Here is a 27,119-nt window from a genome sequence, read left to right as displayed (position 1 = left end):
TTTTATCCTGATTAAAGCTTTAATACAGTACGGCAACTGCACGCGCGTCCATGTTTAACGCTTCTCATAGCTATGTGAAAATAAGTGTATAATTGGAACAGTTCATTGTTGGAGCTGAGCTGAATGAGAGAGAGAGATGCAGAGCAGGGAGACATGAGGAACAGTATTAAGAACCGCTGCTTTAGAACATTGATTTTGAAACTTGTGAATCCATTAGAATCCTTAGCAGACAGAATCGCGATTCATATATGAATAGATTTTTACGTACTATTTTTACTCTAGTTTTCGCTTCCTTTTCTCTAAAGCAGCGCAGCATGGCCTCGCCCCCTTTGCTGCCTTTTCCCGAGGGCGGGGTTTATCTGGGTTTGTGACGTCACGAACCCGGGAAGTAACTTGTTGTAGTCCCTACCAGCCGTTTTTGTAGGCATTAAACTGCCAGAATTTTAAAAGACGATATCTCAGTTTGCATTGAACTTTCAGCTTCGTAACTTTGCAGATATTGTTTATGCTCAAACAGCAACATTACACACTAACTAACATTAAAAAAGTGAAATCGCAATCAACCACCCCTTCAATGATTTCACAAATGATTTCGCAATATGCTTGGTGCTACTTTGAAACAAATTTGACAGAATTTAAAAGCTGAGACTTTATGAAACAATAAATGTCTTTTGATGGTCTTAAAGGGTTAGTTCACCCAAAAATGAAAATTCTGTCATTAATTTCTCACCCTCATGTCGTTTCAAAACCCGTAAGACCTTCGTTCATGTGACATCAGTGGTTCATCCGCAATTATACGAAGCTACGAGAATACTTTTTGTGTGCAAAAGAAAAAAAAAAAAACGACTTTATTTAACAATTCGTCTCCTTGGGAACATTTCAGTTGCGTTGCTGTCTATGCAGGGTCAGACAGCTCTCAGATTCCATCAAAAATATCTTAATTTGTGTTCCGAAGATGAACGAAGGTCTTACAGGTTTGAAATGACATGAGGGTGAGTAATTAATGACAGAATTTTCATTTTTGGGTGAACTAACCCTTTAAATGTGGTGTGACAGATTGCTGTAGCGTGTCATTTCAAGTGGCACGTGAACCACTCTTTCTGCCATTTACATTTAGTCATTTAGCAGACACTTTTATCCAAAGTAACATACAAATGAGGACAATAGAAGCAATCAAAACCAACAAAAGAGCAATAAAATGTAAGTGCTGTGACAAGTCTCCATTAGTTTTTAGTAAACTAGAAAAAATATATTTCGAAAGTAGTATTTTGCTAAATATATGCACAGTAATACATATTCGTTATAACTTGTTGTCTTCATTATTTAATGATTGTTTGAAAAATCTTACATGAAAACGAGTTTTTATTACAGCAACTGTTTTAATGTTTATATGTGACCCTGGACCACAAAATCAGTCATACTGTAAGTCGCCAAATAGCCAAAAATACATTGTATGGGTCAAAATTAACGATTTTTCTTTTATGCCAAAAATCATTAGGATATTAAGTATAATGTTCCATGAAGGTAAATTTCCTACTCTAAATATATCAAAACTTAATTTTTGATTAGTAATATGCATTGCTAACTTCATTTGGACAACTTTAAAGTTGATTTTCTCAATATTTTTATTTATTTATTTTTTTTGCACCCTCAGATTCCAGATTTTTAAGTAGCTGTATCTCGGCCAAATATTGTCCTATCCTAAGAAACCATACATCAAGCTTATTTATTCAGCTTTCAGATGATGTATATATCTCAATTAAAAAAAAATAATAATAATAATTTTCAACAATAAATTGGAGTAGAAACTTAATTATACAATTTAAAAAGTTAATTTAAAAGCTGCCGTTGCAAATTAAATGTTCATACAACTCAGTTTTTATTTCAGTGTTGATTAATAAATATATTTGATTCATTTCTTGATTATTAAATAAACTATTTTTGGTTTCTAAAAAATTATTTTGGTGCATCACAAAAAAATAAAATAAAAAAATATATCAAATATTTTTTTTTAACGTTCTTCTTGAGACCATACATAGAAATGTATACAGATGTAAAGGAATTGCAATACTAGCCCTGGACTAGCACAATATCGCTGTATTTTTACTAGTTATAGTGTTGACCTAGAGCAATGATATCTTGTGGATCATTATTTTTTTAGTTGTGTTTTTTTTTCTTCTTTAACAGTATGTTGGGCTGGGTTGGGCTGTGTTGTTGAATCAATGAGGCTCAGTGTGACCCTGAACAGGCCCGGTCACATACAGCGGCAGACTGAATTATTATTGACCAGAGAGCACAGCATTAGCCAAGCTGCCACTCCCATTACAACAACTGAATGCGTCCCACAGATAATCTAAAGACACTCAGGAGGATTGACTTCATTTAGGCCGCTCAAAACACTATCACACTCTGTAGTGCAACTTCCTTTTGTGCCTTTGCACTGTAATCCAGGAAAAATTTCCTATTTCTGGCATAAGCCAAGAGGTGAGTCACTTAGCAGAACAGCACATGAGTCTGAAACTGAAAGAGGAAATGGGGAAAATGAGTGCTGTTGTAATTTTCTGGATAGTCTGTACAGCATATAGGTGATGACAGAGTGCCAAAACACTTGGAAGGCAACCAAATATGATACTGTCCTAATGATATGACGATGGGCTCATTCCTATTGAGAGTGATTTATAAAGTGCAGTAAAACATCACACACAGATATGCTGTTTTTATGTTTTCCTGTGAATTGCACGACCCACCCACTTGACACTTCATGCATTGTATAAGGCTTATTGCGAATTATCTCAAAACGGCAAGTTTAAATCTGATTGGCTGGCTTCATGTAGTTTCCAGCAGTCAAAGTGCAGGAGTTATCAGTCCACAAGGAAACAAATTTGCATGTGTCTCCAGGCTTCTACAATGAGCTCAAGTAGTTGTTGATGTTAATACTGATTTATTAGTGCCTTTTCATGTAATTCCTAAGGTGTTGTGAGTCCAATCCAAGAAAAACACTTACTGGAAGTTACTTAAGTATTTTGAATGAATCATATGACATTTCAAAACATGGAGCTTTCTTAGAGGCCCTTAAATGCTCACTGTTAAATCTTTATCTCAAAGCAGAAGTGTTATTATTGTTAATTAAAACTGTTAAAAACTATTTTGTTAATTGAAATAAAGCCAAAATAAAACAAGATTTAAATATTAGAACTTAAATTAAAATGATAACTGAAAATGTAAAAATATAAGGTGATCAAAATATGAATAAAACTATAGTGGTAAAAAAAAGCATGTGATCATTTTTAGCTGTAGTCACAGTCATAGCTTAGCAGTGATGTAGTGTGTTCACAGAGACAGTGTATGACACATGTAACTGACGTGTCTTTGGTCATCAGTGATTTTGGAGGAGTTTTGGGTGAGGCTGGCATTGACCTCAGAGAAATCACAAAGTACACAGGCTGGATGACTGTGTCCAGTGCTGTTAGTCAGACTAAACCCACTCCACCACCGGGGATTTACAGTGTCCAAAACAGCCACACAACACGTTTCTAAGTAACATTTCTGTTGTCACTGAAAGTGAAGTAACCCTGTGACCTGAACCCAGCTGATTTTTGCGATACTATCAATTTTTGTGCCTAAATGTACAATCCACCAACAAGCTCTAACTCAGATGAGTGCGTGTATGCAAAATTAATTGTCAAAATTTTTTTTAAAATAAATCAAATAATAATAAATGTATATACACTACTGCTCAAAGGGTTGGAATAATTTTAAAGAAATTAAATATATTAAAATATATATTTTAAAATGTTTATAAAAAGTCTTTTATGCTCATTAAGGTTGCAGTTTTTTTTAGATGTATTTCAAATAAACAGTAAAAACACATTGTAATTGTATGTAATTATATTATTATATTATAAAATATTGAAATATTACTGGAGTTTAATAGAACCTTTTTTGTATAGTGGAAAAGAATCTGTTTTGTGTTGTAATATGTTTTCAAATTTATTCTGTGAATTTAAAATCAATAAATGAAATATAAAATGTAAACTAATAAAAGAAATTCAAAATAAACCACTTACTAAAAAAGATGAAAAATTCTGAAAATTTTGAATTGTTTACCTGCATGTGTTGTGACCATTGACATCAGAGAACTGAACATATGAATGTTATGTTAAATTATTAAAATTTTAACATCTCAGGAGATTTGTCAAGTAAATATTTAAAAATCAAAGGGGTTCAGCTGACAAAAGAATTGGGGAATACTTGATCTATAGAAATAAACATATGCCGTTACACTCGCGCCTGGTTAAGAGAGGCACCTGAGGCTCTGCAGGCCCAAACACATTGCAAACTCTCTGCGCTCACACGTGGAGAGGATTATGGTCTTATCACACTGACACTGTTTTGAGAGTATTTCCCCTGTGATGGCTCTCTGGCCAAGAGATAATATTTACCTGATGCGGTCCATTAGAAGACGTGGCGTGAGATCAGAGCGGGTTGTTGTTGTGTGTTTGTGTGAGTGACAGAATGCTCTAATGATTTCATTTCTCAGCCCCTGAGATCAATTCACAAGCTCTTACACTGAACGCCCTCTGTGGAGCTCATCCAAAATATGTTTGCTAAACGTTCCCCTGTGTCTTGTGCCGGGAAAAGCCACAAACTTCCCGTTCCTGCTTTTGATATCATTTTATTCTCAGTTCAATGTGTGTCAGAGCAGATTTCGGTAATTGTGATGAATTCGACTTCTCAGTCGTTTATTCACTCCCCCAACTTCTCCTATGAGATCAAGACCTTTAACTCAAGACAAAAGCCTTTTGTTTTGTTATTTCATCTGTGGAGGATTTGCCACTGCCAGTAAGCAGCAGAGCATGATGGGGTAGAATACACCCTTCCCTTTCATAGCAGGCCTTTCGCAATATATACACAGTCGCCTTAATGTGATTATTTGAGCTAATATTATGTGCTTTAAATTCCAACCACTCACTGTAAAAAAAAAAAAATCTGTGACATTTACGGTAAAATACCGGCAGCTGTGGTTGCCAGAACTTCACCGTAAAAAATATGGTAGCAACATTTTAGGTTTTACAGACTTATCTTAAATTCACAATAAAATACCATATTTCATTAACTGATGTAATGTTAATAAACCAACATATTGAAGTACTAATATCTGTTTTGAACCATTGTAATGCACTGATAACCACCAAAAACTGGTGGTGATGAGAAAGTCACATGATGAACCAGAGCTCATCACAAACAGCTTTTCTACCAGCTGAGGAGGACAATACTTATATATAGAAGGTGCACAGTGTCATTCACACAAACATAACCCCCAACATGGTGACACACATGATACTGAAATAATGCAATAAACATTAATTTAACAACATTAGATGTAAGATTAAACCCTAGTGTAAACAACTGATAAGAAAAAACTAAGGAGAAACATGTTATTTCAACAAAAAACCATAAAATATGAAGTGTCATGCAGGGAATTCTGGGAGTGTCATTTTACGTTTTTTCACTGTAAATTATACAACGACTTTTCTTTTTCACTTCCAAAAACCGTATTTTTAACAGTATTTTACTGTAAAATCACATTAAATGTAATTACATTTATTCACCGAATATAGTATGGAAACTTACTGTTAACCAGTTAACAGGTTTTTACTGTAGCATTTTTACAGTCTTTTACTGCTAAAATCACAATTTTTTTTGACAGTGCTTATTATCATCCAAATGAAGGAATTTAAAGGCTAATACTGCAAATGCCAAAAAGAGTGAACAGACAGTGGTTTGACACTATATTACAACCAATGCGGATCAAAAAGACCATCATGAAATAAATATTTTAGTAACATAATAACAACAATGATTAAGACTGTCTATGTAACACATTAATTTGGTGTGATTATGGAAAAATTATTAATGGATTTAATGCACTCAGCCCAGAGACCTGTACGTCATCTTACATTGCATGCAGTTGCTGATGAACATGATGCAGGACGACTATCTGTGTGATGTAGCCTATTAGAATGTAGTTATATGCCCCTAAAATTCAAAATGTAGGGCAAAAACTGCCCCTGTATGGATTTTTGTCTTATATTTATAGTATATGATATAGTTCAGCAATATCAAACCAGCAAGAGTGTTTTTTTTACCGAATATCAACATGATTGCAAATATGATATTGATTTTATGCAACAGTTCAATAAATAAGTTAATATTGTGGTATTTTATACACAATATAGTCTGTTTTTGTTCAATTTCACCAACGAAAATAGTTCCAAAGCGAAAGCAGAACTATTCTGCCTTTCCGAGCTACACGCAGCAGTTTCTTTACAGAATGAATCCACATTTTGAGCGAATCGAGTGAGCCAATGATTCAGTGACCCATTCATAAAGACAGTCACTTACTTCATTTTTCATATTTAGAGTAGGGCTGCCGCGATTCGTCGATTTTATTCGACTATTCGATTTTTAAAAATCCTCGACTTCATTTTGCTGGCGTTGACTAACCGGCAAAATACCGGAAGTGGCGCATTTCACGGACGAGAATCCATAAAACACATTATTAGACTATTTCCCAAGGCTGCATGATATATTAAACCCATTTAAAAATCATAATTAAGCATAATTGTGAATTCACAAACGCTACGATTTAATTAAATAATTATATGCGATGCAGTTCTAATACAGTATATGCGCTTTAATTATTTACATGCGTGTAGGTTAAGTACATGAGTCACACAGCGGCTCCGTTCACAGTAGTTCCACAGGAACTGATATCATTTACATGTGGAGCATCTCAAACTCCATCTCTGCATGTTGTTGTGAGTTTGGTTTTTTTTTCCATTTTCATTTTTCTATACTCTGTTTTAATGGTTAAATTAAATTTTATTAATCAAAAAGCCTGTCTAATTAATTGAGTTTTACAGTTTTATCTTTACCAAATTCTGTTTTCCATAATTTTCTGGATTCCATTTTAATGGTTCCATTAAATTTTAATAATGAAAAGCATATCCAATTAATTGATTTTATATTAAAAAAAAAAACTTCCTTGTTTACTTTCCTTTTTTTTTCAGAAATACTGCACATTTACATTTTTCTCCTAAATAAATTCTGATACATAACTTTTCTGGTAAATACTCCTTTAAAAAGTGTTTTTTTATTATAATTTTATTATTAGTAGACTAGAACACGTGGATATGTTGTCATTCTTACACTATAATACTGAACTTTGATTTCAGTGATTTGGACTATGAGATGGACACTTGCTTCTTGCACTCTATGTTGCACTTTACTTTTGCTTTAAAAAAAGGATTTCATAGAAATTTGGATTTAATTTGGTTTAATAAAATAGTTGAATAAAATATTCTTAAGTAAAATATTTGATTTTGTGTGCGGGAAATTAATCGTTTAGATTAATCGATTAATCGATAAATTAGTCGATAGATTAATAGAAATAAAAATAGTCGTTAGTGGCAGCCCTAATTTAGAGTATCATTTTTTTGAAAGAAAGCAAGAAAGAGAAAGAAAGAAAGAAAGACTTTAATATTTCAGTATTCAGTAATGGCCTTTTAAACCCATGAATCTCCTAGCATTATTTATGCAATTCTAATTAGTGTAAATGCATTCATGCCACCTCAGTCTCTGCAAATATACTTAAATACTTTTCAGATGCAGCTTCTGAAAAAATTATGGCCACATTGTAGCCTTAAAGGTTTGTGTCGTAAATTCTATGTTGAATCGAAATATTTCTTTCTAAATCTATTTTTGTAATGTTTATTCAATTTATTCTCATTTAACACTATAATGACTTCGTGGGTAATTTCTCAGCTCAAATTGATGTGCAATTAATTTAATTCGATTGATTAGTTAATTGGCACAGCATGAATTAATTAAATAAAAAATGTAATTACTTGACAGCCCTGAAAATATGATGATGATGAAGAAAATAATAATATTAATAATAATTATTATTATTATAATAAATACCTGTTACGCAGCCTAAATAAAATCACACGTTTATGTTTCTAATTTCAAAGACCCTCATTTTTTAAACAGAAGTGCTAAAAATGCTTTTGGAAAACGCACCCCTGTACATGATATGTGAATCTCAGCAGATTTTAATGGCAGCTGTTTCCTGCAGTAACAGGAATGTTGAGTATCAAGAAGTCTGGTAGACCATCCTCACTCTTTTCTCCATGTTTGTTTAAAGTTTTTTGGCCTCAGCAAGCCTGTGATAGCCGTGAAGTATTGCTATGTCTTTGACTGCACAGGAAGAGTTGAGGTGACACTTTAATGGCTGATTTTTGTCCTCGTCTGACCCGTTTTCCTGGAGCGTCCAGGCCTCTTCCATTTAGTGTGCGGAGCGGATGATGAATTTCTGAAGCACCGTTCATTAATATGTCAGAGGAGTAACTGTGCAACATCCACTTGATGTTTGGCAAGTGCTGTTCATCGTGAAGGGCTAAATAGACTTTTCCAACATGGGTTCCAGAGGCCATTTGTAAAGTTATCTCTGTGTTTGACATAACCTTATCTAGACATTCAAGACATTACTTAACATAGCTGGCTAGATGCGTCATGATGGCTGGACTGTTACAGTAGCTCATGGCTGTCAGCTGTACGCCACTGGTGCTGCCCTACCCAGAATTCCATTCGTCTGTGGCAGAACGGCTTGTCCTTGCTTCCCCCGAGAGCCGTAAAACCCACTCTGAGAGTCTGACTCATAACAGGGCGGTGTGCGTCTGGTGCACTTGGCTGCAAGATTGACCTCTGGAGCGGCCGTGGGTGCCGGGAGCGAGCGCTGTCCCTTCAGACGGACCTCGGCAGCTCCTTCCACTGAGGAATTTGTTTATTTGTGGCATAGCTACAAATAACGAGAGCATTTATGCACAACTGAATAACTTCCTGCTCTCCAGGCAGGCTCATAACAAAAACAGGCCGAAAGGGGATGTAGTGGACGCTTACAACAGACTTAGTGTGGTCTTACAAAACATTTGTTTTTTTTCTTGTTGCAGTCCACTTACAATGTTAGTCAAGTTGTCTTGCATCACACTCTTAATTATTTTTCATAATTTTTCACCCTCTCACACTGACCCCTACAATTAAACAGTCTGTGCTTTTAAAACTTCTACAGTATGTGAATGCACTGGTATGGCCAACCTCTTCACACATTTACAGTTGTGGGTTCGTTGGCTTGACAAACATGTTTTTTTCCTGCCTTGTTTTTCTGTAATAGCGTCTTGTAAAGCTTGTAATGAATATTTTTAAAATGATTTGTATGGCAACTTAAGGGTTTAAATCTAATTGTAATTATTGTAATATGAAACAAGAATGCTATAGGCCCGTTATTTAAATGGTAAAGTATGCATATGCCAGAGTTAGTTTTTTTTTATGGTTTTCAATGGCAGCCATAATATTTTAAAGTGGGCTTCAATTGAAAATTAAGTCGAAACTTAGTTAATAAACAAGCAAATAAGCTTAAACTGAATTTTCAACTGAAGCCCACTTTGACATAGCATATTTTTTTCTTTTTGATATATTGAATTTATTTATTTCATTTTTCCCTTCATTTTAAGTCCGCCACCTGTTTGTTTTTCCTGTGTTCACAGGCTTTTGGCAACGCTAAAACAGCCCATAATAACAACTCAAGCCGTTTTGGGAAGTTCATCCAGGTGAACTATCAGGAAAGTGGCACAGTTAGAGGGTAAGAGCTGCATAAGTCTGCAGTCTTGTAGAGGTGTTTGAAGCCCTGTCTAATTTGATGTTTGTTCTTATCCAGGGCATATGTGGAGAAATACCTGCTGGAGAAGTCCCGGCTCGTCTATCAGGAACACAATGAAAGGTATGAGATCTTGTATGATTTGTTGATGCTGTTGAATATTAATTTCAACAGTTAAGAAATTAAGTCAGCTGCTGAATTTAAATATTTTGTAATTAAATGGACATTATTATACTGGACTAGACAACAGTTTATTTAAACTCGAGAGAGTGTAGATTTGGTAGAAGCTCATGAGGAAATAAATCCAGTAGTGAACATGTGGGAATCATTTCTCCACAGTGTTCAGTGTTGTCAGAGTAATTTTTCAGTTTATATGTGTGACTCTCAGCTTTATCTACTGGCTGTCATTACTAGTCCCACTGGTTTTATGGCATAAGGGTTTATGAAGGAAACAGAACATAATGTCCTTGTTTTTGGGAGTTAGGTGTAAATCACATCAGTCATACTGTACTTGAGTATTGGGGACATGCTTTATCAAACTGAAAGCAGCTTAGCATCATATGATGCAAAACATGATAAAGTGACAATCAGTAAAGCTATTAGGCTTGCCGCGATAGACGGTGCTGACGGTGATACCGGTGTTAAGCCGCAACACCGGTTATGTCACTTGCCCACCGTGGCACCGACCCCCACCGTCGTTTAGATTTTTTATAGTAATAAAAATCATTTAGTTCAGTAAAAGTACAGACACTACAATTAAAAACTGAATGCGGCTGCTCAATGCAGCGTTCCGAAGGACAGTCGCATCACAGATCAGATTTAATTTATCCAGTGTTGTTAATAAAAGTTCTATGTTTTATATATAGGCTAAAGTGAGTTTGACGTTGTATTTTGTTGTTGCATTCAAGCAATTGATGCCGACCTGCCGCTAATTCGAAAGTGAAAGTAAAATATGCACGGCGCTTTTAAGCTATTTAAAAACTAAGGAAAGCGAGGAAAAGAGGGAAAATTCAAATGAACTAAAAATGAACAATTGCTTTACGCCAAATTGCCGCTGTTTCAAAGTGAAAGTAAAATGCGCACGGCGCTTTTAAGCTATTTAAAAGCGAAGGAAAGCTAGGAAAAGAGGGAACGCCCCCGCCCCCACGGTGATACCGGTATTACCGGTGTTGTTACGCGTCGATTAACTGGTGGGAAAATGTCCTCACCGTCACAACCCTAAAAGCTATCTCTTTGTCATTCTCAGTTTTTGAGAATTACGTAATCAGATTACTTTAAGTAACTAGTGAAGTAACGCATTACTTTTTAATTTAGATGGAAATAGCTGAGTTACTTTTTTCAAATAAGTAACGCCACTTTGTTACCCGTGTATTGACTGACAGCTCTCATGTTGGAGTAAGTGCAGAGGCGTTGTTTGTGCTGTGTGAACATGATGCTTACTGTAGTTCTAGACTAAATGTGAACATGCATTTACTCATCTCACCTGCACAAAAACAGATTCAGCATTCCTCAAAATGAATAAAAACAGTCAAACTCAAGAATATTATACAAACCTGCAATAATAAAATGTTAAATAAGATAAATATAATTTATGTATTTAATCCCATTTTATTAACCAGTGTCTTTGCTTCTGACCTTCGATGATCCAATTCAACCATACTAAGCAAAAATGACACATTTGTGTTTCATTTTTGTTATTGCTGAATAGTTGAATTTTCTTCTCCTGCGTCATATTCTTCATGCAATATGTTTGAGCTGCGCCCTCTACTGAGGCTTATTCATTTCACTTTTGTTGTGAAAAGGGCTTTTACATTTGTAAAAGGAGAAGTTTTTTTTATATTAAAAACAAACAAGCAAGCCCTGCCTTAAAAAGTAACTCAAAAGTAACAATGCATTACTTTCCATAAAAAGGTGATTAGTTACTTTTTTAGGCAGTATTGTAATGCATTACTTTTAAAAGTAACTTTCCCCAACACTGCATATTAGTACCTAAAGTGTACATATTAGTATCTAAAAGGTTCAAAAGTGCACCTTTTGAAAAGTTACTGTCACATTGACAGCTTTTGTTCCTTTTTTTCCTGAGAGTGCATACAATGACTTGAATGCACTTCTTCTTTGATGAACATGTTTTCAATTTCTGAATTAAAATTCATTAAATTCAAGTCAAAAATAAACCTGTAAACCTTCCTATAAACCTGTTGTGACTTAAGGAACTTTTTAAGGTGGTAGTCAGTTGTACATAATCCAAGCTGCTCCCATCTGGACCAAACTGTAACCCTTTATGTATTTATAGGCACATATGTTCATACTGCACCTGATTGTACATTGGTTTGTTCTTCCAGGAATTACCATGTGTTCTACTACCTGCTGGCAGGGGCGAGTGAAGAGGAGAGGACATTGTTCCACCTCAAAAAGCCTGAAGAATACCATTACCTCAATCAGGTACGGCCTGATACTGCTGCATGCACCATACTCACCATCAGTGACCCTATTTACTACTGGTATTAACATTCTTCTCAGATGATCCGATCACAAGTGGTCAGCCGAGACACATTGCCATTCACATCTGGCGTTAACATGCGTCTCCTGTGACCACTTGAGATCGAATTTCATTGAGGGGAGGGTCTCTGATTTCATGACCAGTGTGTCACTGCATGTTGATGTCAGGCTTACGGACAATGTTCCGTGAAGTTTTGTGCACATTTTTGTGTGGGCATTTCCAAATGTTCTAATTGCTTGAATGTTTTCTTTTCAAGTCTAGTCTGAACTAGCTGCAATAGTAGACAGTTATTTTGTTGTCCATTGTCCTGGGTGCATCAAGACAAAGAAATATACAAAGAAAACATGCGTTTCTCAACATCTTGAAAGGTGGTTTAAGAGATCCACTGTTTACACATGGAGCTGTCCACATATGACAATATCCTGGGATGTTTTTTTTTAAAGGGGAAAAAAAAAAAAAGATTATGTTTTGTTTTGTTTTTCCCTCCATGGAAAACAAAAAGAGAGATTTCGGAGAATGTTCATGCTGTTCTTTTCCATACAATTAAAGTATGTGGTAACCTGGGGTCTATATCTTTAAAAAGGCACTATAATAGAATTATTCAATATTCAGTTAAATTCAATAAATAGAATTAGTCAATAACAGCTTGGACATTCTGCTATAACTATTGTATTGCTTCTTTAGTGTGAGTAAATGATGATTTTAGGAATCATTTATAGATTTTGTTTAGCGATAGCACTATAGATTTGTATTTTTATATATTTTTTTTAATAAATAAAAAAATGCTATCAGTCAGATTAATCTTTAACTTTGTTTATTTTGTGTTTTTTTATTTTTTGGTTAATGAATCAAAATGTGAAAATGTGAGTGTAGGGAGGCTGAGAGAGAGTTGTACAAAAAGCATACAAAATAACTGTTGATCAGCACTTACTGCATACTGAGATGTCTTTTGCTCCATCTTTTTTCACAAAATCAGTGACCTAACTTTTTTCAGGTGCTGGAGCTAGATTGTCCCGCTTTAGTATGGAATGTCCTCTGACATGATTTTGTGTGACAGTAATAGCTACACACTGTGTTGTCGTGTTTTTTTTCTGTTTTATGACTGGTGTCAACCATTGTTAAGGTGCAGTACTGCTGCCTACTATGATAGATTTTTAACCTCATAGTTAGTAGAGCTGGATGTTGTTATGGTATGTGTAGTGAGAAGATATCAATATTTAATTTTTTTCATCATAAGTACCTGTATGTCAGGACCATGGAGCGCTGCCTCTGCTCTTAAAAATCAACAAAGCTTTGTTGACAAAATTGGATGGCAGCAGTTTTTTTTTTTTTGTGGTGTGCCCTTGTGGAGTCAGTTTTTGTCATGAGTGCGTGTCAGGCAGCTGCTCTCTGAGGCCGTAGCAGACCCATTGACGGATTCACTCTCACTGGGCAAACAGGAAGGAGGGGAAAATGGAGGAAACAGATTCCACAGTTCATTCCTTTCAGCTGGCCCAGTGGTCTCGCACACAGAGACGCTTTAAAACCTAATCCCCCCACAGAAAGCAGCCCTGTGCTCCTAACATGCCCCTCATTTCCATAACACACAACTGCCTCATGCTTTTGTTTCTGTGTGAAAAGCTGTTGCATGCAGCCATCCAGTCTTTTGTTTGTCTGTGTAACTATTTTGTCTTATGAAATGTTAAATGCTCAGGAATATTAACACTGCATGTGTTAATAACAGTTTTTGTCTAATATGTCTGTGTTTGTGTATCTTCCATTGCGAACAAACAGCTAAAATCTGCAGTCTGATTGGCTAGCTTTCACATCACACACTAAAAATATCAAAACCACTAGTGGGTTTTTGGTTGACTAGACAGTCATCATGACCCATTCCTACTCAGTAATTTTGACCAGCGTTTGACAGTCACTAGCAGAGGTCTTGGGGTTTCTCATAGAGGATCTCCGTTGTCTCCAGTCAAGAATCCCTCTTTTTGTCCTTGATCTCGTGCGTCCATCTGGCGCTGGCTGCACACACAAACTCCTCTATGCAGTTACATATTCAGCAGGAAAAACAGAAATATCAAGTTAGGATTACATACAAAAGTCCAAGGCTCCAGTGAGCTGAGAAACTTAATAAGGAAGAAACTTTAGAGGTGTGAATTCTTGTCATTTTTTCAAGTACCATTATAGTTGCTCTTTCTTAACTTCCGTCTCTAATGTCTTAAAGCCTCAAAAATGTGGAGAATTCACATTTAAAAAAAAAAAAACATTCAGAGAAATACAGTATATGCCCAGTTTTGGCTGTGGTTGTAGTTGTTTTGCTTTGCTAACAGTCAAACCGTTTTGAAAACTTGTTTAGGCAAGAGCAAATACTAAATGTTATTAGGTTTTCGTTAACGTTTCACAGTAAGGTTCAATTTGTTATTAATGCATTAGATGCAACAAGCAATCAACAAGTTTTACAGCATTTAATTTATTAATTATATAGAATACATATCAAATTAACCATGATTAATAATCATTGTTTTTCTTGTTAGCTATTGGAATATAAATGTTAACATACTGTATACAGCCTCATTGTAAAGTTTTATCAGATTCTTTATAAATTAAAAAAAATTCTTAATTTTATAAATCCTTATAAAGGTAAACATTCATTTCTCCTGGATATAAAAATTCACATATAACCCATTTCAAGATCTGTCATCTCAGTGTGTGCCATCTTTTGTCATAATCTATTTGGTATATATGTCATTTTGTGCTTTTGCTTTGTCGGAATGGAATACTAGCATACTACTAAATAGCCTATTAGTAGTAGGCTATTTATTTGAATTTACTGAATGTATTTTGATTCCCCAAACTGAAACAGTTTGTTGGGTGCAGCAATAATGTTTCAAACCATGGTATGCTGCACTGAAAAACACAGCTTTTTTTTTTTTTATCCAGAAATGTCCAGTCCAGTCACATAATAAGTTAAGAAAGACATTGAAATTGCAGTTAAAATTGAATGATCAAACTGTAAATTGGAGATTAAGTCCATTGCATTATGGGATAACTCCTACTGCACCTTTTAGCAAATGTAGTGGGTCATCTGAGTATTCCATGTGTAATTTTGTGCACATTATACTGTACATACTAAAGAAAATAGTATGAGTAGTGTGGCAGCATCCCATTCCGAGCATAGCCTTTCTGTTTCTAACCCAGAGCATGTGGCTATATTCTATAATGCTTTTGTTCTCCCATTTAAAAACTGCATGTGTTTAACAGGCATTGTGTGGAATGTTGCTCTAAACCCATCTACCTTACTTCCAGATGACAAAGAAACCTCACAGGCTGCACTGGGAAAATTACTATGAGAACGAACCGGTCAGTATTGAAATAATGTGTCGTTGCTGTACAGCGAAGAGTCACTGGCTCCACAAATCACTTTCCATATATAGCTTTTCCTTCGCACAATACACCACTCCCATCCTCTGTGTTTATGTGTGTGTGGCTTGGGATGTAATTAGTGTGCTCACTGCATCTCACTGGCTTTCTCTTAGGCTGTGCATATTGTTTGGTCATTGTGTTTTAGAGGTGTTCCCTGATCTGCCGTCATGCAATTCTTCTGCTTCTATAAATAGCTTGAACTCTGGGCATCTCGGTCAGATCTCTGTTGACAAGTAAACACAACAGTTGATTGGATAAGACTGATAAGCAACAGTACAAACAAGCTTTATTTGCATTGGGAGGGTGCTACAAATGTAAACTTGAGATCTTAGACTCTAATGACAGAGAACTTATCCCAGACTTCACTAGCTGAGAATTAATGGGTTAAATATTACTAAATAATACTGTTGTCACGATACCAAAAATGTTGTAGTCACATAGTACAAATACCAGTAAATTTCATTTGAAAAACATTTAATGTTAAATCAAATTAGTTAAGTATTAATGCTAATAATAATTATAAGTAAAGCATGTAGCTTTCAAATTATTTTCACATAATAAATATTGGTCAAGTGAAAAGCTAGTAATGCGATAATGAACAAAAACACAATTAATTGATAGTGGCAGGTATATTCGTCTGCATCTACACTATGAAACTTAATGAACAGAACATATAATTACTGTAGATTGACCATGTTGCCATATCCTCCTTAAATAAGCACTGTTTGCGTGCGCTGTTTGCAACTATACATTTAACCCTATAGTCATAGAATAGTGATACCACCTCGAATGGGCAGTTTAGACAGCTTTACAAATCAAATATAAAATATTTTTATAGATTGTATGTCAGTGCTCTAACAAAAACATAACAAATAATATATAAGCCCCATAAACTTCCATTAAACAGTCAAGTGGATTAATGTGGATTTTCCTTTTGTTTTGGCAAACTTGAAGGATGAAATAAAACTTTTGTCTATAGTAATTTATTAAAAAATCGGAATAACGCCTAGCATTTTAATAGTGAATTTCTTGCTCCCTGTTTGATGGCGTGACTAGACTACTGATGGAGATCTGATTGTTTAGTGCTGTAAACATTTTTTTCATGCACTTGGAATCAAGCAAAGCCACGTACTTTAGATTAAGCTTGATTTCAAGAGGTCTGAGATAAACTTTAACACTCTACATGAAAACAACTCACACAAACCAATGACCAAATCAACATGGGTATGTTGGCATGATTGTTGTTTCTGATATGGTTGTTGTATTTCCTGATTGTTGGTTCAGTGTCTGCATGTTCTCTGTCAGGGGTCTCAAACTGTCAGCCCCTGGATATGGCCCCTAAATGTCCCAACAACAATAGATCGCTCGTTATAATAAACATTTACGCTGATGAAGTCTTTTTATATATATATATATATATATATATATATATACTGTATAATTTGAGTTTGAGACCCCTGCTGTTTATGCCCGGTTTTGGACTTCCTGTGCTGTGTTTCAATTCACAGTGTACGTTATCATGAATGATTGTTTAAATAAACAGCAATCAGAAGGTAAGTGTTCATAATGTGTTAAAGTGCACAAGAAACATGAAGCTTCTGTACAGAACCATTGTATCCATGTATCCATGTCATTTTGCTTCAAACCCAAAGCATAATATGTCTGTCTGTTTGCTCAGGTCTGTTTTGGTTGAGAAGTTTTACAACGTTTAACTTTTTTTTTTTTAAACATTTCCTACCCTGAAAATGTGAATGAGAAAAAAACAAATCAGCAGGACTGGGTTCAAACCATAAAGCTTATAGAGTTTCAACAGTGTTTGCCTTTCCACTGCTCTGGTATGCTATAATTTTGGCATCAGTAATGAAGCGAGGCGATGAAGGAGACACTGTCTCATTAAGGGGAGGACGTGTGTGTAAATTTGACTGTGTTGTTGTGAGTAGGAAGCAGTTGCTCTGCCAGCTGGAGCCGACCTCTGTGGATGGCATAAGTCTTGCTTCCACATCTCCTTCACAACACTTTGCACCACTATAGTGAAAGAGCAGTTAGAAGTGCTGACAGCCCTTGAAATTATTAACTAGAGATGCAGCGATATAAAAATTATTGCCGATATTGTAAATCAATACTGTATAGATCAGTATTTAAAAAAACAAACAAAAAAAAAACAGCATTTACACTAAGGGCCCTATTATACAGTACACCTGGCACATTGCGATGCCAGGCGTGGCGCAAATGTTTTTTGCTCGTTTCAGCCCGATGCAGTTATCATTTTCAAGTCCAGCACTACCTTTGTAGCAAATAACAAATTTACTTGCGCCAATCTGTTCGCCCATGGGCATGCTGGTCTGAAAAACGAGGTGTGTTCAGGTGCATTGTTGGCATGTTGCTATTTTGAGGCAACTGAAAAAGATTGCGCCATTGACCAACTAAAACCTGGTCTAAAGTCATTGGCGCAGTATTTTTTTATTTTTTTATTTAGAGGGCGCATTAGTAAATATGTGCTTATAGGCTGATGCACAACGCTTATTACACACACAGGGACGTGCAGCAGCACACAAACATGCCAAATATTAAAAATGAAAGGATTACAATGTAAAAGATTATTATTGTGTACACTTTTTAACCTTGCGCACGAGCAGATCAGTTTCCTCTCTGGAGAAGCGTTCAGTCTTTGCTCCTGCAAATTCCGCTTTGCGAATCCGCCATGGTGCAAGCGCAACTGGATTTTAAAGGGAATAGGAGATGAGACTCTGATGTGTTTATTGCACATTATGCCCAAAAGACACCCATGACTCAATAAGAGAATAGGTACAACCGTTTTGGACCATGTGCCTGGGGCGCTGACCGTTTTTTACATTGTTTTCGTAGCACCCTCCCAAGTGGATTCGGACACGCCCTAAGTGCACCTGCACCATGTGCTTCAAACCATGCACTTAGATTGTTAAAATAGGGCCCTAAATCGCCAATCTATAGTTTTACAAGATAAAAATACTTGGTAAATAAAATCCATTTTATTTTAGAATTTTATCATTTTAGTGCTCTTGAACAAAACAAAACAAAAAACACAACAACACAACACAAAAAAAAAAACTAAACACAAAAACAAAAACAAAACAAAAAACACACAAAACAAAACAAAAAAAACGGGTAAAAATAGCCATCATTATTAACATGGGCCTACTCGGAGCAGTAGCTTTTTTTTTTTAAATACAATATACAATATACTTTTTTATACAATATACATCTCCTTCTCAACACTTTGCACGACTATAGTGAAAGAGCAGAAGTGCTGACAGCCCTTGTAATAACAGCTAGCAATATAAATAAAAACTAAAGTGCCAGTTTACAGTTTTAGACTAAAAATAATTTGTAAATTGAATCATATTGTAGTACTTTTGGGTAAATAAAATAAATAAACCAAAAAAGCCGTCATTATCAGTATGGGCCTAATCGGACCAATGTCTTTTTCCATGCATTCAAGCACCAATATAGAATTTTACAAGCGAAATTAAGAAATCAGACATCAAAGACCAATATTGGCTAAAATATGTCCTGTTATTAACTGCTTCCAGATTTGGCTTAATGAGGCGATTGCATTATCTTGGCCAGTATAGTTATGGTCACAACATATTGTGTATGTTTTTAACACTACATTGAGAACTACAGATCTTGTAGATGGGAAATTTCTTTCATGCTGCGATTTCTGAAAGTGTAAATTGATTCTTCCAGATTTACTTTGTGGGATGGTGCACATACACAGCTTCACTGAAAATGCTTTTCTTGTTCCATTTGATGGAATGAATCAAGTCATAAATTGCTACTTTTCGTATTGCCTTTGCTGGTGTGCCAGATTTCCAACGTGTGTGTAAAAGGCAAATCACTCTGAATTTTCCACTGCATGGGCAGAACATGCATATGCTAACATTCACCAGGGGCCTAATTTTCAACCAAAAAAATGTGTCGGCTCTTGTTTTTTTTTTGACCAAACTTCATAATGACATGGTGCTCCGAGTCAATCAACCAAACCCTAACAGTTTCTCTCTGGAGCGTTGGCAGCACATAAGCCCCCCAAAAACCAAAAAGGCCGCTCTACTGTACACATTTGTGTTTGAATGCATACAAGCAGCTGAAACGCAACATACTATTAGCTTATTATGTGTTAATGTGCTGTAGCATTTTGGATACATTAATGTAACATCATCATGTTTATAAGTATTTTGAAGAGATACTAGAGGTGATTAAATTATACGATTGCATAGCAAACCACCATGAGGAAACCTCAGACTGTGACTGTGGTGTGAACTGGTGTTTAATTGTTTGAAGTGCTGGTAACCTTTCTTTTCTCGTTGAAACCTGCAGGATTGCTTCACAGTTGAAGGGGAGGATCTTAAACATGACTTTGAGCGCTTGCAGCTGGCTATGGAGATGGTGGGCTTCCTTCCCGCCACGCGGAAACAGTGAGTTTGTCCAAAACACTGGCCCCCTCATGCACATGCATAAAAACATTGCATGCAATTTTTATGACTCAAAAAAAAAAAGGAAAAAGTTCTCTGTTCCAACCTGTATGGATTATATAAAAAGATGATTTTTATTTTATTTTTTTTTACCAATAAGTTAAAGGAATAGTACACCCCAAAATGAAAATTACAAGCCATCCTAGGTGTATATGACTTTCTTCTTTCAGACGAATACAATCGGAGTTATGTTACAAAATGTCCTGGCTTATCCAAGCTTTATAATGGCAGTGAATAAGGTTTAAGATTTTGAAACAAAATAAAGTGCGTCCATCCATCATAAAAAGTTCTCCACACGGCTCCAAGGAGTTAATAAAGGCCTTCTGTTTGTGTAAGAAACATGAACAATTTTCTTTTCCCTTGCAGGATTTTCTCTCTGCTGTCAGCTATCCTTCATTTAGGGAACATCCGATACAAGAAGAAGATATACCGGGATGACTCCATTGACATCTGCAATCCTGAAGTTCTGCCTGTGGTATCAGAGCTGCTTGAGGTACAGGATCATTGAATCTCAAAACACATTGTTAACTCTACTGGAAGCATTGTCATTTGAACTGACATGATTTCCTTGAGGTCATGTTATTCTGAACTGGCATGTCCTTTTTGTTAAATGCAAAAGGACTTTTGAAGAATTAACAGTACTGGTCACTCTTTTCAGTGTAATAGTGTAAGAGGACAGGAGCATTCAAGCTTCAATTAGGACACCGAAGTAGCATGAAAGTAGTCCATACAACTTTTTGTTTGATATTCCCCATAAAAATAACTGATTATTCACTGATCATGTTTACCTCCAATTAGCTTTTTACGCAAGAACCACCGCTACCAGTAAGTTTGTTAAACTCGAGAACTGATTTATAAATTAACTGCATTTATTAATTAACTACATTTGATGAAGAACTTGCTCTGCAACCATTAAAAAGTACTTCTATCTTGTGTAAATGTGTGTAGGATCAATGAAATCATCTGAATGGGCTCAAATCCGCCATTTTGTCATGTGACATCAGTTGTGCCGCTTTACAGCTATTCACAGCTCCTCTCCCATGGCCCCATAGTATAGTAAAGTGTATATCAAATGCACACTTTGGAATCTAGGCTGAAGTAGTAGGTCATCTGGGTGTTTTTCACCTCCTGTTTTATGAATACTATTAATTCGGACATACTGCTGGACATGCAATCTTTATTGAATAATGAAGATTTAGAATATAGCGTTTCAAGCTCTATATGTTCAGACTTGCCACATTCACCATACACACATTTCAAGATATTTGGAAGAGGAAGGCTCGGTTACTTTTGCACAGGATTTGGTCAGCAAACTGGCCTACTCAAGGAAGTAGATTGAGTTCCTGAATGAAGGCCATGGAGCCCTGTACTATGGGCCTACAGGAAATAGGATGTGATTGCCCAGACCCTTTGAACTCAACACATACATAATGTATGTACATACCTCTCTATACCAGGACCTCTTGTGGCCTAATAGCGTGATCAAAGCAAACCTGGCCTTTATCTGTAGACACACACCTTCATGAATCTCTCTGAAGAAAAGAGAGAATGAAAACTCAAGTGTTTTTACATTTGCCCTCAGACAGCAAAGGAAGTACGTGCGTGTGTGTGTGTAGGCCTGCTTGAAACTTGAAAACACTGTAATATATGCAGATGAGGCCAGTCCAGAGCTTTAATGGGCCATTACACATCTGTTCACAATTATAGAGTTGAATGACTCAACATCAGGCCCAAAGAGTTTATATAATTAGTACATTAGATGTAGACATCTTTGCCAGTGTGCATAGACCAGACACATATTTTTTCACAGTTCACTGCTGGGTTCATTTCGGTCCTTTAATGTGTTAATGAACAAGCGTTGGCCTGTGTTGAGGTCTCTTGATTGTCCACATTGTCTCTGGCACCATGTGTGCAGACTTTGATTTGAAACAGTTGTGTTGATATACTGCTAAGGCAATATACTGTAGTTTATTTGCTAATATCATTATAGCTGTATTGTTTTTATTTGCTATATTATTATACTACATTATTGTTAGAATATAGAATTGGATGAATATGACTTCATTGTGTTGCATTGCAGTCTCTCTCTGTCTTAAGCAACCCAAAAAGCCAATTTTCTGAGTGCTACCGGATGTTTAAAGGACAATTCAACATTGCAGGCCCCAAAGTCAACAGCTGAAAATAAATCTTTCTCACGGCCATTAGTGCCGCTTGGTGCTAGTAATGTTTTTCTCCATGTCCATATATGTAACTAAACACATCTTGAATTAAAGCTGTAGCGTGATCCGTACGTTTCACTGCGGAAGAAACTAGAGATTTTTCGATATAGTATGAATTAATGCAGACTGTACAAGTCCTAGTAGCTGTCTGATTGTGCCTTTGTATGTTAAAAATGAGAAACCTGTCTTGTATCATGATAGGTCAAGGAGGAAATGCTTATTGAGGCCCTGACAACACGGAAAACGGTGACAGTGGGCGAGAAGCTGATAGTCCCATACAAACTGGCTGAGGTAAGAAAAAAGATGGTCTTTTAATGTTGTCATTTAAATGCATTAACCTGCATCATTTTGGATAATGTTAGACAAAAGGTTGTTAAAAGTCAGTCAGGCTGAACAGTTTTTTGAGCTAGAAGGAGACTTTTTTACTTATGTATGACAAAATTTACAAGAGGCATCATGATCTACATTTAGCAATTTTGCGTGTTATTGTTAAGGACACACATGAGAATCAATCATTTAAAATGACTAAATGCGGTATAATAAATAGTAGCCCAGCTGTGGTGAATGTTAATGTCTTTTTCAGAATAAACCAGATGGAATGATGTTCAAGTAGACACAGTCAATGTCTAAATATAAAGCTTTTTGCGGTCTGTTTTTGGGGCCTTCCTAAAGAGTTACTTCAGTTTTAATTTTTTACATTGCTAATTTTCTTAATTCATCCCTTCACTCAAATGAAGCTCACAGTGAAGTAATGTGTTTCTCAGGGACTTTTTCATGCTCCATCATCATAATTAGAACCAGCTATGGGGTTTTCAGAGCTTTTATCCAGCATTAGAACTCTGTTCTCCTGTCATCTTTAAATAATGGACTGGCAAACTCTTTTATTAAAATCACAGTCACCGTTTGTGTAGACTTGATAAATTCCTTGAACTTCATACGCTTACAGATTTACACCCTAAAATCCTTGCAGATATAGAGTCAAGTCATTCATATAACCACACATAAAAGTTTTCTCCCTTTCCATCTAGAGCTGGCTGATATATTGTATGTTCAAGAGATATGCGTGATGACTTTACTGGCGATATCAAATTAACCAACATTGTGAATATTGTCGATTCTCAGTGGCATTTATAACTTATACGGGTATTTTTCAAACCACATAAGATGTATGCATCATCTTTTATGCCAGTTTCCTGCATTTAATCAGGAAATTCAGTTAGAATATTGAGACAGCATGGAAAAATGCATGGAAAAAAACAGCATGCATGCATGTGATATTGTTTAACGTTATATCATATGATATAAATATAAGACAAATGCAAAGGACATTTTGGGGTGCATTTTAACTACATTCTAATAGCATTCATCAATTGTTCACTCTTTTTTTTCTTTTCTTTTTTTTGTCAGCTCTCACTTGGTTAAAGCCACCCTAGTAGCTGTCTGATTGTGCCTTTGTATGTTAAAAATGAGAAACCTGTCTTGTATCATGATAGGTCAAGGAGGAAATGCTTATTGAGGCCCTGACAACACGGAAAACGGTGACAGTGGGCGAGAAGCTGATAGTCCCATACAAACTGGCTGAGGTAAGAAAAAAGATGGTCTTTTAATGTTGTCATTTAAATGCATTAACCTGCATCATTTTGGATAATGTTAGACAAAAGGTTGTTAAAAGTCAGTCAGGCTGAACAGTTTTTTGAGCTAGAAGGAGACTTTTTTACTTATGTATGACAAAATTTACAAGAGGCATCATGATCTACATTTAGCAATTTTGCGTGTTATTGTTAAGGACACACATGAGAATCAATCATTTAAAATGACTAAATGCGGTATAATAAATAGTAGCCCAGCTGTGGTGAATGTTAATGTCTTTTTCAGAATAAACCAGATGGAATGATGTTCAAGTAGACACAGTCAATGTCTAAATATAAAGCTTTTTGCGGTCTGTTTTTGGGGCCTTCCTAAAGAGTTACTTCAGTTTTAATTTTTTACATTGCTAATTTTCTTAATTCATCCCTTCACTCAAATGAAGCTCACAGTGAAGTAATGTGTTTCTCAAGGACTTTTTCATGCTCCATCATCATAATTAGAACCAGCTATGGGGTTTTCAGAGCTTTTATCCAGCATTAGAACTCTGTTCTCCTGTCATCTTTAAATAATGGACTGGCAAACTCTTTTATTAAAATCACAGTCACCGTTTGTGTAGACTTGATAAATTCCTTGAACTTCATACGCTTACAGATTTACACCCTAAAATCCTTGCAGATATAGAGTCAAGTCATTCATATAACCACACATAAAAGTTTTCTCCCTTTCCATCTAGAGCTGGCTGATATATTGTATGTTCAAGAGATATGCGTGATGACTTTACTGGCGATATCAAATTAACCAACATTGTGAATATTGTCGATTCTCAGTGGCATTTATAACTTATACGGGTATTTTTCAAACCACATAAGATGTATGCATCATCTTTTATGCCAGTTTCCTGCATTTAATCAGGAAATTCAGTTAGAATATTGAGACAGCATGGAAAAATGCATGGAAAAAAACAGCATGCATGCATGTGATATTGTTTAACGTTATATCATATGATATAAATATAAGACAAATGCAAAGGACATTTTGGGGTGCATTTTAACTACATTCTAATAGAATTCATCAATTGTTCACTCTCAAAGGACTTTTTTTTTTCTTTTCTTTTTTTTGTCAGCTCTCACTTGGTTAAAGCCACTATTATCATACACATCTCCAAATAAAAAGAGTCTGATTTAGTCTGCTGGTGCCTCACAGAATAGACCTTGCTTCCCCAAAATATGGATTTACTTGTCTATCTCACTGAGGCCCAAATCACAAAAGACTCCTACTGAATCACAACATCTCCTACTCTAAAAACTGATGACCACAGTAGTGAGACAGGAGCAGATGTTTGACAGCAGCGACTGAGGGCAGATAACCCTTATTGGTCATGAATGTTGGTTGCATTTTGAGTAGTGCTGATTTGAAAGCAAAACAAGTCTCCCAGGGATTTTCTGTGTGACGTGGACCCAGAACACACAAGGCTTTCATGTAGAAGGATCACATATGGCGCACTGTCATATCTCTGATTGTTTGCGAATGTGTATTAGAGAGGCTGCCACAGTCCTTAATGAAAACCAGCTCAGATTCCTCTTCCAGTTCATCCGATAGTCCTCTAAATCAACACATCTAATCACTGTGGTTGGCCCTTGAAAAAATATTTTCTTTCTGGTTCAGCTGAAGTCAAGATCAAGGCTATACCTACAATAGCGTACTCAACTCTGCCGAACTGAGTTTTACGATGGTTAACTAATATGTCTTTGCATTACAGCATGTCATGCCCAAGACAGGATGTGATGATACGCTAAGCAAAACCGAAATCTGAACAAATGTTATTATTCATTGCTAAGACAGCCCATAGACATGTTACCATAAACAAATAATGACTAATCAGAGGTTTGTCTGCCTAGAATAGTAGTCCCACCTTTTAGCCAGCTCAAATATTTCATTGAAGTGCTTAAGTAGTATTGGAATGAAGTATTGCCAAATATTTGTTTGGTCTCAGTGAACATTTTTGCATTGCATCATCACATTTTCACATCTATGTTGGTTAAAAAGGTCTCTGTCATGATAATTATATCGAATTGATGTTTTTTTCACTCTTTTGCAGGCTGGGACGGTAAGGGACTCCATGGCTAAGTCTCTCTACAGTGCCCTTTTTGACTGGATTGTGTTCCGGATCAATCACGCCCTGCTCAACCAAAGAGACTTGGAAGAATCAGCCAAGGTAAAATCATTTCTGTACCAAAGAATAAGTGCTGGATGTTAGCAGGGGCGTTAGCTTCATAGATGACAGTGGAGCCCTAGTGAGTCACCTGACAGCAATTACATTACAGAGCAGGAATATGAGTTTATCTGACAGAGACACACCCTGTTTTTCTGTGGCTCACACTGCTTTAATCTCTAAATTATGGATGGAGACATTATGTAATGGGATATATTCAGCCACACTGACTGAGCCCCTGCTGTTATGTAAAATTCATTTGAAGATTTCTGCCGAATATTTTGTTCGAGTAAAGCCTGAGATAAAGTCTAAGCAAGTGAAGGAACAGACAGATCAGGCTACACAAGCTTACTTGATTAAATTGATTAGAATAATTTAGTTAAACATTTAGGGGCACAACTGAAGTTCAGTTTCAACCAATTGTAATATTTTTCAGGTCATGTTAACCTGCTTCACCTTTTAAAGGGGTCATATGATGTTGCTAAAAAGAACATTATTTTGTGTATTTGGTGTAATGAAATGTGTTTATGCAGTTTAAGGTTCAAAAAACACATTATTTTCCACATACTGTACATTATTGTTTCTCCTCTATGCCCCACCTTTCTGAAACGCGTCGATTTTTACAAAGCTCTGAAAAGCGAGGTGTGCGGTTGAACTGTTCCGGAACAGTGTTGTAAATACAACTTAACCACTGATTTCTAGTTGTGTCCTTTTTTGGAAGGCCAAACAAAGTAGTTTCGCTTTCACAACGACACACACAGCGTCACACACGGCGGGCTAGAGTGAGGAACGGCTGGCAGCCTAGAGTGAGCAGCGCGGCCGGCGGGCTTGTGGCAACCACATGTGACGACTCCGGGCTGGACTCCGCTTCGTCCACGGTGAAAGCCGATCCGGCGATCCACAGTGCAAAGTTGATGTATTCCCTCAGCGAGCAGCACGGATCAGCTCCAGGCATGACGAAGCG

The 27,119-nt window shown here is 36.1% G+C and overlaps 1 protein-coding gene across 1 annotated transcript in view; it reads left to right on the top strand.

The window, feature by feature from the left end:
- LOC107679722 (unconventional myosin-IXa-like) overlaps positions 1–27,119 on the top strand; it is a 133,487-nt gene that overhangs the window by 60,721 nt on the left and 45,647 nt on the right. The window contains exons 3-10 of the mRNA XM_016475361.1: positions 9,609–9,703; positions 9,779–9,841; positions 12,061–12,160; positions 15,510–15,563; positions 19,983–20,080; positions 20,504–20,630; positions 22,558–22,647; positions 26,042–26,158. Of these exons, the coding sequence (XP_016330847.1) occupies positions 9,609–9,703; positions 9,779–9,841; positions 12,061–12,160; positions 15,510–15,563; positions 19,983–20,080; positions 20,504–20,630; positions 22,558–22,647; positions 26,042–26,158 (744 nt within the window). The remainder of the gene's footprint in view (positions 1–9,608; positions 9,704–9,778; positions 9,842–12,060; positions 12,161–15,509; positions 15,564–19,982; positions 20,081–20,503; positions 20,631–22,557; positions 22,648–26,041; positions 26,159–27,119) is intronic.

Source organism: Sinocyclocheilus anshuiensis, unplaced genomic scaffold, assembly GCF_001515605.1.
Source record: "Sinocyclocheilus anshuiensis isolate Anshui unplaced genomic scaffold, SAMN03320099.WGS_v1.1 scaffold224, whole genome shotgun sequence".
Lineage (NCBI taxonomy): Eukaryota > Metazoa > Chordata > Actinopteri > Cypriniformes > Cyprinidae > Sinocyclocheilus > Sinocyclocheilus anshuiensis.
Note: the sequence above shows the minus strand (reverse complement) of the source record. Positions and strands in the feature narration are given on the sequence as shown.